General features: G+C 33.5%; 2 protein-coding genes across 4 annotated transcripts in view; one reads left to right on the top strand and one right to left on the bottom strand.

Moving 5' to 3' along the window:
- Nucleotides 1–10,331, top strand: part of LOC102677970 (puratrophin-1-like) — a 217,670-nt gene extending 207,339 nt beyond the window's left edge. For 2 of the 3 annotated variants that reach the window (XM_006612466.2, XM_031508934.1), the window contains 10 exons: nucleotides 4,460–4,901; nucleotides 5,221–5,473; nucleotides 5,837–5,912; nucleotides 5,990–6,163; nucleotides 6,489–6,860; nucleotides 7,038–7,181; nucleotides 7,263–7,476; nucleotides 7,543–7,659; nucleotides 7,802–8,005; nucleotides 8,092–10,331. In XM_006612466.2, coding sequence (XP_006612529.1) covers nucleotides 4,460–4,901; nucleotides 5,221–5,473; nucleotides 5,837–5,912; nucleotides 5,990–6,163; nucleotides 6,489–6,860; nucleotides 7,038–7,181; nucleotides 7,263–7,476; nucleotides 7,543–7,659; nucleotides 7,802–8,005; nucleotides 8,092–8,318 — 2,223 coding nt within the window. In that variant the 3' untranslated portion in view covers nucleotides 8,319–10,331. The remainder of the gene's footprint in view (nucleotides 1–4,459; nucleotides 4,902–5,220; nucleotides 5,474–5,836; nucleotides 5,913–5,989; nucleotides 6,164–6,488; nucleotides 6,861–7,037; nucleotides 7,182–7,262; nucleotides 7,477–7,542; nucleotides 7,660–7,801; nucleotides 8,006–8,091) is intronic. The other variant, XM_031508933.1, reaches the window with a different exon arrangement.
- The window catches only part of LOC102678112 (syntaxin-17), a 9,027-nt gene continuing 2,540 nt past the window's right edge, over nucleotides 5,256–11,742 (bottom strand). Inside the window, exons 6-7 of the transcript XR_004149936.1 lie at nucleotides 5,966–6,191; nucleotides 5,256–5,454 (exon numbers count right to left, since the gene is read on the bottom strand). The gene's annotated coding sequence lies outside the window, so the exon portion shown is untranslated. The remainder of the gene's footprint in view (nucleotides 5,455–5,965; nucleotides 6,192–11,742) is intronic.

Raw genomic sequence — 11,742 nt, 5'->3', positions numbered from 1 at the left:
AAAAAAAAAAAAAAAAAAAAAAAACAGTTCCTGGAAAAATGTTTAAATTCTAAATCCGTGTTAGATGAAGTGAGATCAATTTTTGTTTATTTTGATTTATAAAATCGAAATTTATCTTTTAAATATGTCGATTATACATAATTACTTTATATTTCATCATAATATCGATAAAATAAATTATCAAGTCAAATTATAAAATATAATTTTTCGAATTTCTTTTTTCGTATAATTATGAAAATTTGCCTTTCAAAATATTCATATAATAATATTATAAGCAGGTAATTCATAATTAAATTTTTTTCATTGAGATTGTTGACATTGTTTTGATGTATAAAATGATATAATCAAGAACAAAATATAAATGATTTCAATTTTTTATAATCAATTGCGTTACAATTTTATTCTCAAGAAACAAAAATGAATGTTATAAGAATATTAATTTATTATTAAATATTAAACTAACAATATTTAAGATTTAAACAGATCAATTAATTTCCACTATATCTATTATACTATACCATATATCGTAATAAAAATCAAAATAAAAATCAAGTTATTTCGTTCATATTCAAACAATTGATCCAAATAAGAGATAATAATAAGAGATAATAAAGAATAAATTTTTACCTTAATTCGATGTATTTTTGACCTACTAACTTATTCTTTCTGAAATAACCAAAGAATTAGAAAAAAATATACATTATCAAACGACTCGTTACAAAAACTTTCATGTTATGGTCAATGAAAGAATTCGACCAACAGGTTATCGTGTCTCTAGTAAATTAATTAAACATAGCCGCGAACGAACCGTGCATGCTAGGCGCTCGTAACGCGCTTATAAATATGGAAATATATAGCAAAATATGGTGTGCGCGCGCATACTTTCGCGGCGTTTCTTGCGTCAAAGTAACGCGAAATGATTTCTCTAACGGGGACGCGATAGCTACCTCGATCGCCTTTTTTTCTCTCGTACTATCGAATGCGGGCCATTCGATTTCATAAGGATGCGGGCGAATTTCCACTCGAATTCGAGTCGACCGATCCATCCGAATTTCGAGATTTCCGTTCGAGAGGATCGTGGACTGGATCACGAGGGAACGCGCCCCGCATAGGAATGATCTCGTTGATTAAACGCGATGAAGAGACGCCTCGTCATTTTCCCTTGGCGATATTTCACGCATCGTGCCAGCCATTCGACATGCTATACAAAAAGTTCAATATCCTGATTGAAACTTCGTCAAGCATTCTAGTTACGTGCAATGGTATTGGCGCCATTCATTTTCATTACTAGTGTCTCGATCGAGACATTGGCGTTAAGTATGTTTTTTAAACTGATCGGTTTAATAAAATATTATATTTTCGTCGTGGGGAGACAATTATTTTAATGTATTTTTAAATTAATTTAATTATAGAAAAATTTTTACACGAAGTAAAGGGGAAAAGCGGAAAAACGTATTTGAATGTGTGAATAAATTGGATCTGAATATGTAAATATGAAATTACCGTGCGAAAGATTGACGTGCTGATTACGACATTGTATTTTATAATAAGAATTTTCTATAATAATTTATAACATTATACTATCGAAAAGTATGAAATTAACAATTTTGTTTAATAATATTTATCGCTTTCAACAAAATTCTTCAAAAAATATACGTAAAAAATAATGGTCTAAATTCCAAGAATAACTCTAGGAAAATTCAAATTTAATTTTCAATAATGCAATATTGTAATATCATCAAAAATATACGTAAAAAATAACGATCTAAATGCCAAGAATAACTTTAGAAAAATTCAAATTTAATTTTCAATAATGCAATATTGTAACATCATCAAATTTTTAACTATTTACATCAAAATGAATTGGTAAAATAATATCCATTAACGTGTTACATAATTGACTTATAATTTCGATTACTTGGCAAACATAATAACCGCAATCCACTCGTAATTTTTTCAAATTTTACAAGAAGTCTTACCGACCAGTCTGACACGCAATCTTACTTTTACCGATACGTAACGATTTACACATTTTCCAGTTCTATTATATACTTGATATTAAAATTTCAGCGATATCGATACCGTTGAAACGATTAATTCCATGATGGCGTTAGTTAGCAATGCTCGTTAGGATCAAACTTCAGCGATATCCTCGACACACATCGTTAACGTGCACCGCTGCACGTGTCGCAATTCTTCGTTCCAAAAGCAAAGAGAAGCATTTGCGATGGCTCGAGGCCCTAAGGGAGCCACGTGTCCGAGTAGTAAGGGCAAACACAGAAAGGCGAGGTATTTTCCTACCCTTCGAGCTTCGAGATCCTGCGGCAATGACGCTCTCAGTCGACCGTGAAGCACGAAACGTAGAAACTTTGATCAAGCGTATTTCTGGCAACGGGAATGGAACGATTTCTCGAATTCAATTTTCTAAATACCTTCTGCTATCCCTTCAGCTTTGAAACCTTTTTTTTCCCCGGAAATCGCCCTGATCAAGACTCGTGATTGAGTTTCGTCGGCTAATCCAAATAGCTGGTCTGGTGGATAAGCATCCATTCGATACATCAGGAAAGTTACGGTTCAATGGATTTAAAGGAACACGTATTAGATCGACATGGTCGAAGGCGTAAATTTGTACCATAGGCAGACAGTTGCATGTATCTAATTTATGGACGGATCACACGCTCTAATGTACGTGATGCGCTTTCGTCACGGCTACTCCATCGAGATCGTCCTTGTTCCAGGATCTTGTTACTGATCCATGTCCAATGGGATTTCATGCTTTCACGATCGTTGCTACGTATTATCTGGGAAAAAGGATACCGATAATGTCACAAAAAATATATTGAAAACCTATCGCTCGAATCGAAAGTTTTATTTTATTGCGAAAAAAAAACATTTTTTTTTTGATATCGAGATTAAAAATTGATATTGTGACAAATGTTTTGTCTAGATTATATATTAGATTTTTAAAATAAAACAATGTTTGAATTTTATAATCATTTTTCAAATAATAACTATTGTATTATATTATATTTGTGTAATACAAAAAATTAATTAAACTCTTCATTTATTATTTTATTATTAATGAAATTCACTTTCCTAAAAAATTTTGATTTTAATAAATGTTTATATGCAGAATAAATTATATGCATAGAAATTTTTTCAATTAAAATTTATTATCAGTTTTCAAATATAATTTTTTTTTTAATCTTATGAATTTAATTCTACCTAAGAATATTTTTTAATATGATAATAGAACATTCAATTTTGAAATTAGATAAATTTTAAGGATTGATTTTATCTCTTCAAAGTGATATTCTCCTACTAAAAAAATTATGCTTTATATGTATATATTCATAACGTTTCATGTACAAAATTATTGTTATAACTTATTGTATTAAACTCATTGAGTGTATTTTTGCGATTGATAAATTTCAAGTCAAAATGTGTATCACGCTTACAAACCAATGGTAGGCTCATAGATAACACCCTGTAGATTTTGTGTAAACAGTCTCCATGTTCCATGCACAAATAGACAATGTCGTCCTGTAGGGAGGAGGACGAACTCCTCCCTCGCTCATCACCGCGTTCCTTTCCCCATATGTCGATTTATGGTCTCGCCATTAGACACGGTTCCCTAGTGCACCGCGGGAGTTTCCAGTTCGATTCGCCCAGAACAGGATATCGTTTCCACCGAAGGAGCGGGGTCTTTATTGTTCTCTTTTGTTACGCCCAGACCGATGAAATACTTTCGTGTGTTTACACACAATATTGTATTCATGGCAAATCTGAACAAACATTGTTCTGGGGGAACCGCATCCGAGAAGAAACAATAAATCCATGAATAACGTGGATCTCATGCTCGTCTGGTGTATCTGTTTGTTCTATAGTAATCAATCTTCCGAGACGTATGGTGATACAGTGTGTATCTTTTATTATAGCACAATCTCGATATCTTCAGTTATTATGAAATGAGCAAAAAGGAGAATGAACATTAAAATATTTGAAACCAGGATTAATCAATGGTGAATTAACTTGATTAATTTTAATCTTTTTGTTCTTGCAATTATTTAAAAATTGAACTGGTTTATATTTCAAATGTATAATTATTTATTATATTATATATTGAATAAAATATAAATCTTTTTAGGTAGTTTTGATTAAAAATGTTGTAAAATTAAGATTAAATATCACTGATAATTGAGAATTATTAAATAGTAATTTACACCGATCAATTAGATCGAAAATAATCATTTGGTATATTTATATATATTGAAATTTGTATAAATATAACTACAGAAATTTCGAAAAAAATAAGTATCTGTTTCACCTTTTAAATATATATATTTTCTTTCGAATATTTTATATATTTTTGAACATTTAGTAATTTTTCAGAAAATAAAGATCATCGATATAATTCAATTATAATGAAAAATAATCGAAGGATAATTGTTCGTTCCAGAGACATCTTGACAAAGGAAGCGACCTTGCCGAGGCGGCGAGTGCGAGCGGACTTCGCGAACTCGCAAGATCCTTGAAGCATCACCTTCGAGGATTCGGTTCCCGGTTAGAGGACAGGCGCGAGTACCTCGAAGACACGTCGAGATGTTGCCTGCTTCAAGATCGGGCGTACGAGTGGGCCCAGGAGGCACGCCTTGCCGGCGAACGAGGGGCCCAGCAGTTCCTGATGGCCAGACCACCCTTGCCGCCCGAGCATTTCACAGAAATGATGGCACTCGCCGAGAAGCTCGGTAACGAAATCCTTCTGGAACAATGCCGCATCGCCAGGAACAAGTGTGCGGAAGCGCTCGAGATGGCGAGGACCACCTCCGCACCTGGCAGCCCCGCCAGAAGAAGATCCTCCTCGGAGTCTGCCACCTCTTGGGAAGACAGTTTGACCAAGAGTACGTAAATCTCCTTGTTTTTACCATCTTTTATTTTATTGCTGCCAATATTCTATTAAAAATGAATAGAAGAATACTTTTATAATACTGAATGATCTATTATAATTATGTAAAACTGATAAACATTTATTAATATGAATGCTCATGTATAATTTATGTAACCTCGTTTCGTTTATTAACATTCAAAATAAGATATGAAAAATTATTTCAAGATAAAGACCAAAAAAAAAAGTTGTTCGAAATTGAAAAATATTTTCAAGATTCTCGTATTCAGTTATCATTCGGTTATATTCTCTGTAACGCGCAACAATTATTCCAGGAACTTCATGGGATGACAGCGACAGTAATGCATCGTACGCTTGTCCCATGGAGAGCGTAGGATCGACAGGAAGCGGCGGTCGTCCTGTACTGGACAACATTGCAGAGCTTCGAGAGAGCGCCGAACAGCTGCTCGATTGCTCTCCACCACGAACGCCACCCCGAAGTCCTGCTCCTAGACGGTTGGTGAAGCCACCGGTGAACTCACACCTTCACAGAGCTGCCAGCATCGCTCCTGGAATGAAGGCGAAAAAGTATGTATAATTACGTTGTTTTAAACTAGTATTTTTTTTCCACTCCAGTTTACTGTTTACTGTCGTAACAAGTTTATACGTGCATGTATAATGTACAATTAATGGATGAGCATAGTTATTGTTGCCAGTCTGATTAACATTCCTGTTAAAAAATTTTCACCAAGAATACGTACAAGTATATTCGCCCCGCTTGTACGTGAGAGATGACGGATCTCGCGTTACGTTTTCGTACGATTCTTCTTCCGTGTTCCTCCCCAGTTTAGCCATGCTAACAATGCTTATCTATACCATAATTCTATCGTGCGATTATGCGGAATTGTTACGTGCACGGCACTGTGGTTAACGAGGAATTTCACCTTGCAGAACAATACTGCTCATAATGAGAGAAATGATACAGACCGAACGAGACTACGTGAAGTCCCTCGAATACATAATAGAGGTAACTGTTTCACTTCGTATATTCTAACACGTTCGAGTTGCATTTAATCTTACCGTAACTTGTTTTTGTCACCGAAGAATTATATTCCGGAGCTGGTGAGAGAGGACATTCCTCAAGCGCTCAGGGGACAGCGCAACGTGATCTTCGGCAATGTCGAGAAGATATACGAGTTCCATGGTCAGCATTTCTTACGGGAATTGGAACAATGCGAGCAGTCGCCAATGAATGTGGGACAATGTTTCCTTAGACACGTGAGTATCTTTTTTCTTTCTTCTTTATCTGTACAATTAATTTTAGAAATATCAATAAAATAATAGATAAATTTATAGAATAGTGAAATTAAAAAATTTTGAGTTATAATTCTGAATTCTTTTCATATTTTTCCAAACATAATAAACGAAAAAGAAAGAATCAAAATAAACATATCAATAAGTTTCATAATGTTTCAAGTGATGAATGATTGTAATCTCTAATAATAACTCTCTTAGTAATCTTAGTATAGAAAATATTTAATGTTTAGAGTTAAAAATTTTTAATAGCATTAATCATTACATTTGATACTTATTTATGTTACAGGAGAAGAAATTCTATCTTTATGCGTTATACAACAAGAACAAACCAAATTCAGATTCCCTGATGGCCGAGTACGGTACTGCGTTCTTTAAGCAAAAGCAGCTCGAGCTTGGTGACAAGATGGACCTCGCTAGTTATCTATTGAAGCCAGTTCAACGAATGGGAAAGTACGCACTGCTATTGCAACAGTTGGTCAAAGCGGGCACTGATCTCTCGGAACAAATGTCCGGCAAAGACGACAAGGACGAAAAGGACGACGGTATGAAGCCAATAGTCGAGGGAGAAGCAGAATTGAGGGCAGCTGAACAGATGGTACGATTCCAATTACGTCACGGAAACGACCTGTTGGCGATGGATTCACTGCGAGATTGCGATGTACGTCCATGTATTTTATAATAAAATATAATACGTAGTCACACGGTAATGTAACTAACTAATAATGATATAGTAGAAGAGACAATCGTTTCAACAATGGCAATGGAGAGTGTATGTAATGCGTTCTTTGTCGGAGGCTCGCGACATTATAGACGGTAATGTTTACGTAATTTGTAGGTGAACGTGAAGGAACAAGGAAGACTGCTTCGTCAAAACGAGTTCTTAGTATGGCAGGGTAAAGGCAAAAAGTGCCTACGACAAGTTTTCCTGTTCGAAGACCTTATTCTATTCAGCAAAGCGAGAAGATTCCCCGACAGAAAGGTGAGTCTTTTAATTTATAATAGTTGGGTATATTTATTTTAGATATACACTGTATGCATGCTAATTGATCGATCTTTTCAGAACCTCGATATCTACATCTATAAGCATAGTATCAAAACAACGGACATCGGGTTAACAGCCGTGATCGCGGACTCACCTACGAAGTTCGAGATTTGGTTCCGCAAGAGGAAACCAGGCGATACGTACACATTGCAGTGTGCAAGCGAAGAGATTAAGAAAGCCTGGACGGAGGAACTGAGCAACCTTTTATGGAAGCAGGCGCTGCGAAACAGAGGTATATTTTGAAACATAGTTTCTTGTGCGACTCAATTTAATGAGAACACACGTTTTATGATGACAGAAGTGCGCCTGGCGGAAATGTCGAGCATGGGCATCGGAAATAAACCTTGTTTGGACATTAGGCCTAGCGCGGATCAAATTAATGATCGTTCTATTAGTGTAGCTCAACTCTCGAAAAGTAAGTTTGCAATCCATTACAAGTATTTTAAACAAAATAAGATTTATATTAAATGATTTTATATGAATTTAAATCAATTGATAAGCTTAATTTAATTTTTGTTATTAAAAAACGATTAATTTAATTTTTTGTTATTAAATAGCACCTAGATTTAGAAACTCGATAGCAGTATCAATGTCAGAGGATTCGGGACGCTGTAGCAGAAGGCCGCATAGTGTTATTTCCGTGAGTTCATCATCGAGTAGCGGCGGAAGTAGCGGCCCTCCAACGACACTGAATCTTGGTTTGGATACAAGTCCTCGACCTCATCATCGCAGTACTACCCTCAATAGCCAATGTAGTGTTGGTATGTATCATAATTCTTCTTTTTTTTTTTTAAGTCAGACGATTATAAGTATTTATATCTTTACAAATATATTGATGTAATTACAGAGAGTGGCATAATAGCTGATATTTCGATCGTCTCGGATGATGGTGGCGATGGAACTGAAAGAAGTCATTGGAACTCTACTCTAGAAAGTCCCACCTACCATTTGCCAACGACATCGACACCTCTTCAATCACCGACCAGCGCAACCGCGACAGCAACAGTTACCTCGGCTTCTTCGTCCGACACGAATCTTACTCCATATGATCAAGACATGTCTATTAATTTATAAGTGTCACCCTCTGAAAAAGATGGCGTGACTTTGATATAGAAGAGTACATATATATATATATAATATATACATGTTGTCGATTCACTTGCAAGTTGTTTTATAGTGAATGCAGTGTGATTCACCCGAATTGCATACAGTTTTCCAATGGAAAGTGGCAACGTCTACGTATTCGTATAACTGAATAGAGAGTATTAGAGCGCGTATTTTTCTTGGGCAATCATAGTTCGATGAATGACCATGAGCTATGAGTGATGTGTAAAATGGTGTAAACACACAGTCCAATTAGATTACTGTATTACGCTTATCACGTGAGTTCCGTAACAAGCGCCTCTTGCAAAAGATTTAAAACGGATTCTCCGTGTTACAAAGTTTGTAAAGAGGAACACTCATGCGTATATATATACATATATATATGCTCATACATACATATTCACACACATTCACGGTATACCTTTGTGTCCCAGACAGAAAGCTCAACTTTCAAGTGAATTTATCTTTTGATACGCTTCGAATTTCATTGATCTATAAGCGATCGGATATATAGTTATCACGTCTGAATTTTATAAACCATTGATTTTTCAGAAGTAACGGCGACGTGTATTTTCTTATACTATCTCCTCAAATCCACCAACGTGCTCAAGAGAAAGATCATAAATACAAATGTGTTCCGACAGAATCTATATGTGTATAGCTGCATGTTTCACAATGTGCTGCAGTATCGCAAACAGTATGCACTGGTTGCCATTATTCTCATAAACATTGGCATTCCTGATTAATCAGTGATTGAGAATATTATCTCGAATTACCGACCAATTTATGTATGGTACTTTTATACTTTATTTATATGTTTAGTGAATAAATATTGATATTCCATGTCCACATTGTGTTCGCGCTTACTACTATGAATTAAAGACGTAATCGTTAAATTACGTCATAGTCGAGTATACAAAGATTTTTTTTTTTTATATATATATGTATAACCTGAAGATCGATTTTTATTTCATATTATCATTCTCTTCAGGAATTCCATTAATATCAAAATCATTGTTCGTCTTCTTGTCGAATGCGTTTTCAACAAAATGCGCGTCCGACAGAACACATCCTTTCAGGAATGTCAAAACAATGCGCACACATACATACCACTTTGTAATATAATGTAATATTAAAGGTTTATACGATATAGCCACAAGTAATATAACCGATAGTCTAAATATATATTATTTCCAGATTATATATTAAATATATATAATATTATATTCTTTTTATGTCAGTCATTTGTAAAACCTTTTATCACCTGTAGATGTAAACCTAACTCTGGCCTGTACACGAAAGCCAAATTCTATCCTCTGTCTTTTTCTTTCTCTTTCTCTTTCTTTTTATCTCTTTTTCTTTTTCTCTATTTAGAAAAAAGAGAAGCAAGCTACATTTAAATAATATTTCTTTTATAATTGTTGTGTGGTCGTTTTAAAAAGTTTAGCTTAAACTATTAAGTTACGTCCACACAAAATAACGTTTTTTCACGTTAGTTTCTTTTTGTTCGAGAAACTTATAGTTTTAACTGTGCAGGTTCGATTATGGTTCGTTGACTGATATTTTTGGCATAAAATTGAAATATATCATCATAAATATATATCGCAATTTTCGTACATAATTCAATTACATATGCGATAAAAAGCTTTGCGTCCTGTTCTAAATTAAAAAATTCAATCATGAATACACAATCGCCTGTATCGGTTTCGATCATAGTCATGCGCTTAGTGAGCTAGCGACCGAAGAAAGCAAAATCACGTTAGCGCATGTAGCAATCAGTAATTATCCCGTTATATAATTCTGTATTGTTACTGCTTAAACAAGTCAGTCGAGATCAAGCCATTGTTATTGCCAAGGTCTGCCAAGATATTTGAATGATATCTTATGGATAATGACCAAATTCCGTTTAGTTCGTATTTTGGGGTTGATCGAAAAATTTAAGGTATTTAGAAAATGTAGTTGTAGATTATATAGTTAGTTAACGAAAAAAAAATATATATATATAAATATATCCTGGCACAGTCTGATGCATCCCTCTATCGTTTTTTTTAATTTACAAATCGTATTTTAGTTGTATTACATATCGTGATCACATTTTTCGAGAATCGACACTATCGTTCGATAGATCGAAATCGAATAGAAAATTGCAAGCATGCCATACGAAATCGGTGCATCTGACTGAGCATCCCGCTCTTGTGAAAGTGAGACTAAACGAAACAAAAGTAAATATTCTATTTTCTATAGTTTTTGTTTGTTGTTGCTTTTAAATTAGGGATGTCGAATTTAATAATGATAGTAAGGAATAACACGGTACCTTAAGATACACAAATAGTCACTTAATTGTGTGTACACGCTCGTAGATATTTATTAATATTTTTTTAAATAGATTATTTTAATCTATAGATTTATTCGCATCATTATAACGAAATGTATATATTATATATTTACATTAATAATATGATTATTTCAGTATTGTACTGTGTCTAACACTGATGTATTTTATTACTTGCTAAATATACTGTATTGGGTGCCTTTTGTAGCGAAGATAAAATCTTTAATTTTTTATCTATTTTGTTCCATACCTTGTTTTCAAATGACATATAAGTATGCATAACTGCTTATTTCATAGTGTGTTTACTTCAAAAATTACATATAAAGTTTAATCACTACATATGTACATATGTGTGAAATTCGCATCATATTATATCGAATATATTGATCGATATTCAGGTAGTAGTTCAAATCATAAATCGATGCGCGGTAAATCGAAACGTTCCCGTATTGAAGTAAAATTTTTATCGCTTAAACTCGGTTAAGGTATTCATTATATATTCGTGATATAAATATTTTATTTGCAAACATTCTTTACAAACAACAATAGGCTTTCAGTTTTTTGTATACAACTGATACTTTTAACATATTTTATAAACACAAAATATGTAAGAAGCATATGAAAGACGTGTTTAATAGCAATAAGAGTGCTATATTTCATCGATTTTGCCGGATCATAAACTACAGAGTATTTTTATGTTATTGTAAGTACATATTTCTGAAAAACTTTAATTATCGCCATGTGCATAGTTGATATAATATTTGCAATAATGTAACCTTATTCATTTAAATAATATCAATATTAAGATATTTGCTTATCATACTAAATGTCATGCTTTTAATTGTAGATGTGTCATAGAAGTGTATAAAAAGACTTATTTTTTATAATATAAAGAAATTTTTTACAAGGACCTTCTTATATTTTAATAATAAAATTTAATCCCAGCAGAAAATTTCATAATATTATTTCACATAGTAAAAACATATAATTTAATAAGTTTTGTAACCTATTATCTTTAAAAAATCACAAACCTTTTAATAGAAATATTTATCCATAATTCTT

This window comes from Apis dorsata, unplaced genomic scaffold (assembly GCF_000469605.1).
Source record: "Apis dorsata unplaced genomic scaffold, Apis dorsata 1.3 scaffold_113, whole genome shotgun sequence".
NCBI classification, from domain to species: domain Eukaryota; kingdom Metazoa; phylum Arthropoda; class Insecta; order Hymenoptera; family Apidae; genus Apis; species Apis dorsata.
The sequence above is the reverse complement of the archived record's forward strand: the minus strand, read 5'-3'. Positions and strand labels throughout refer to the sequence as shown.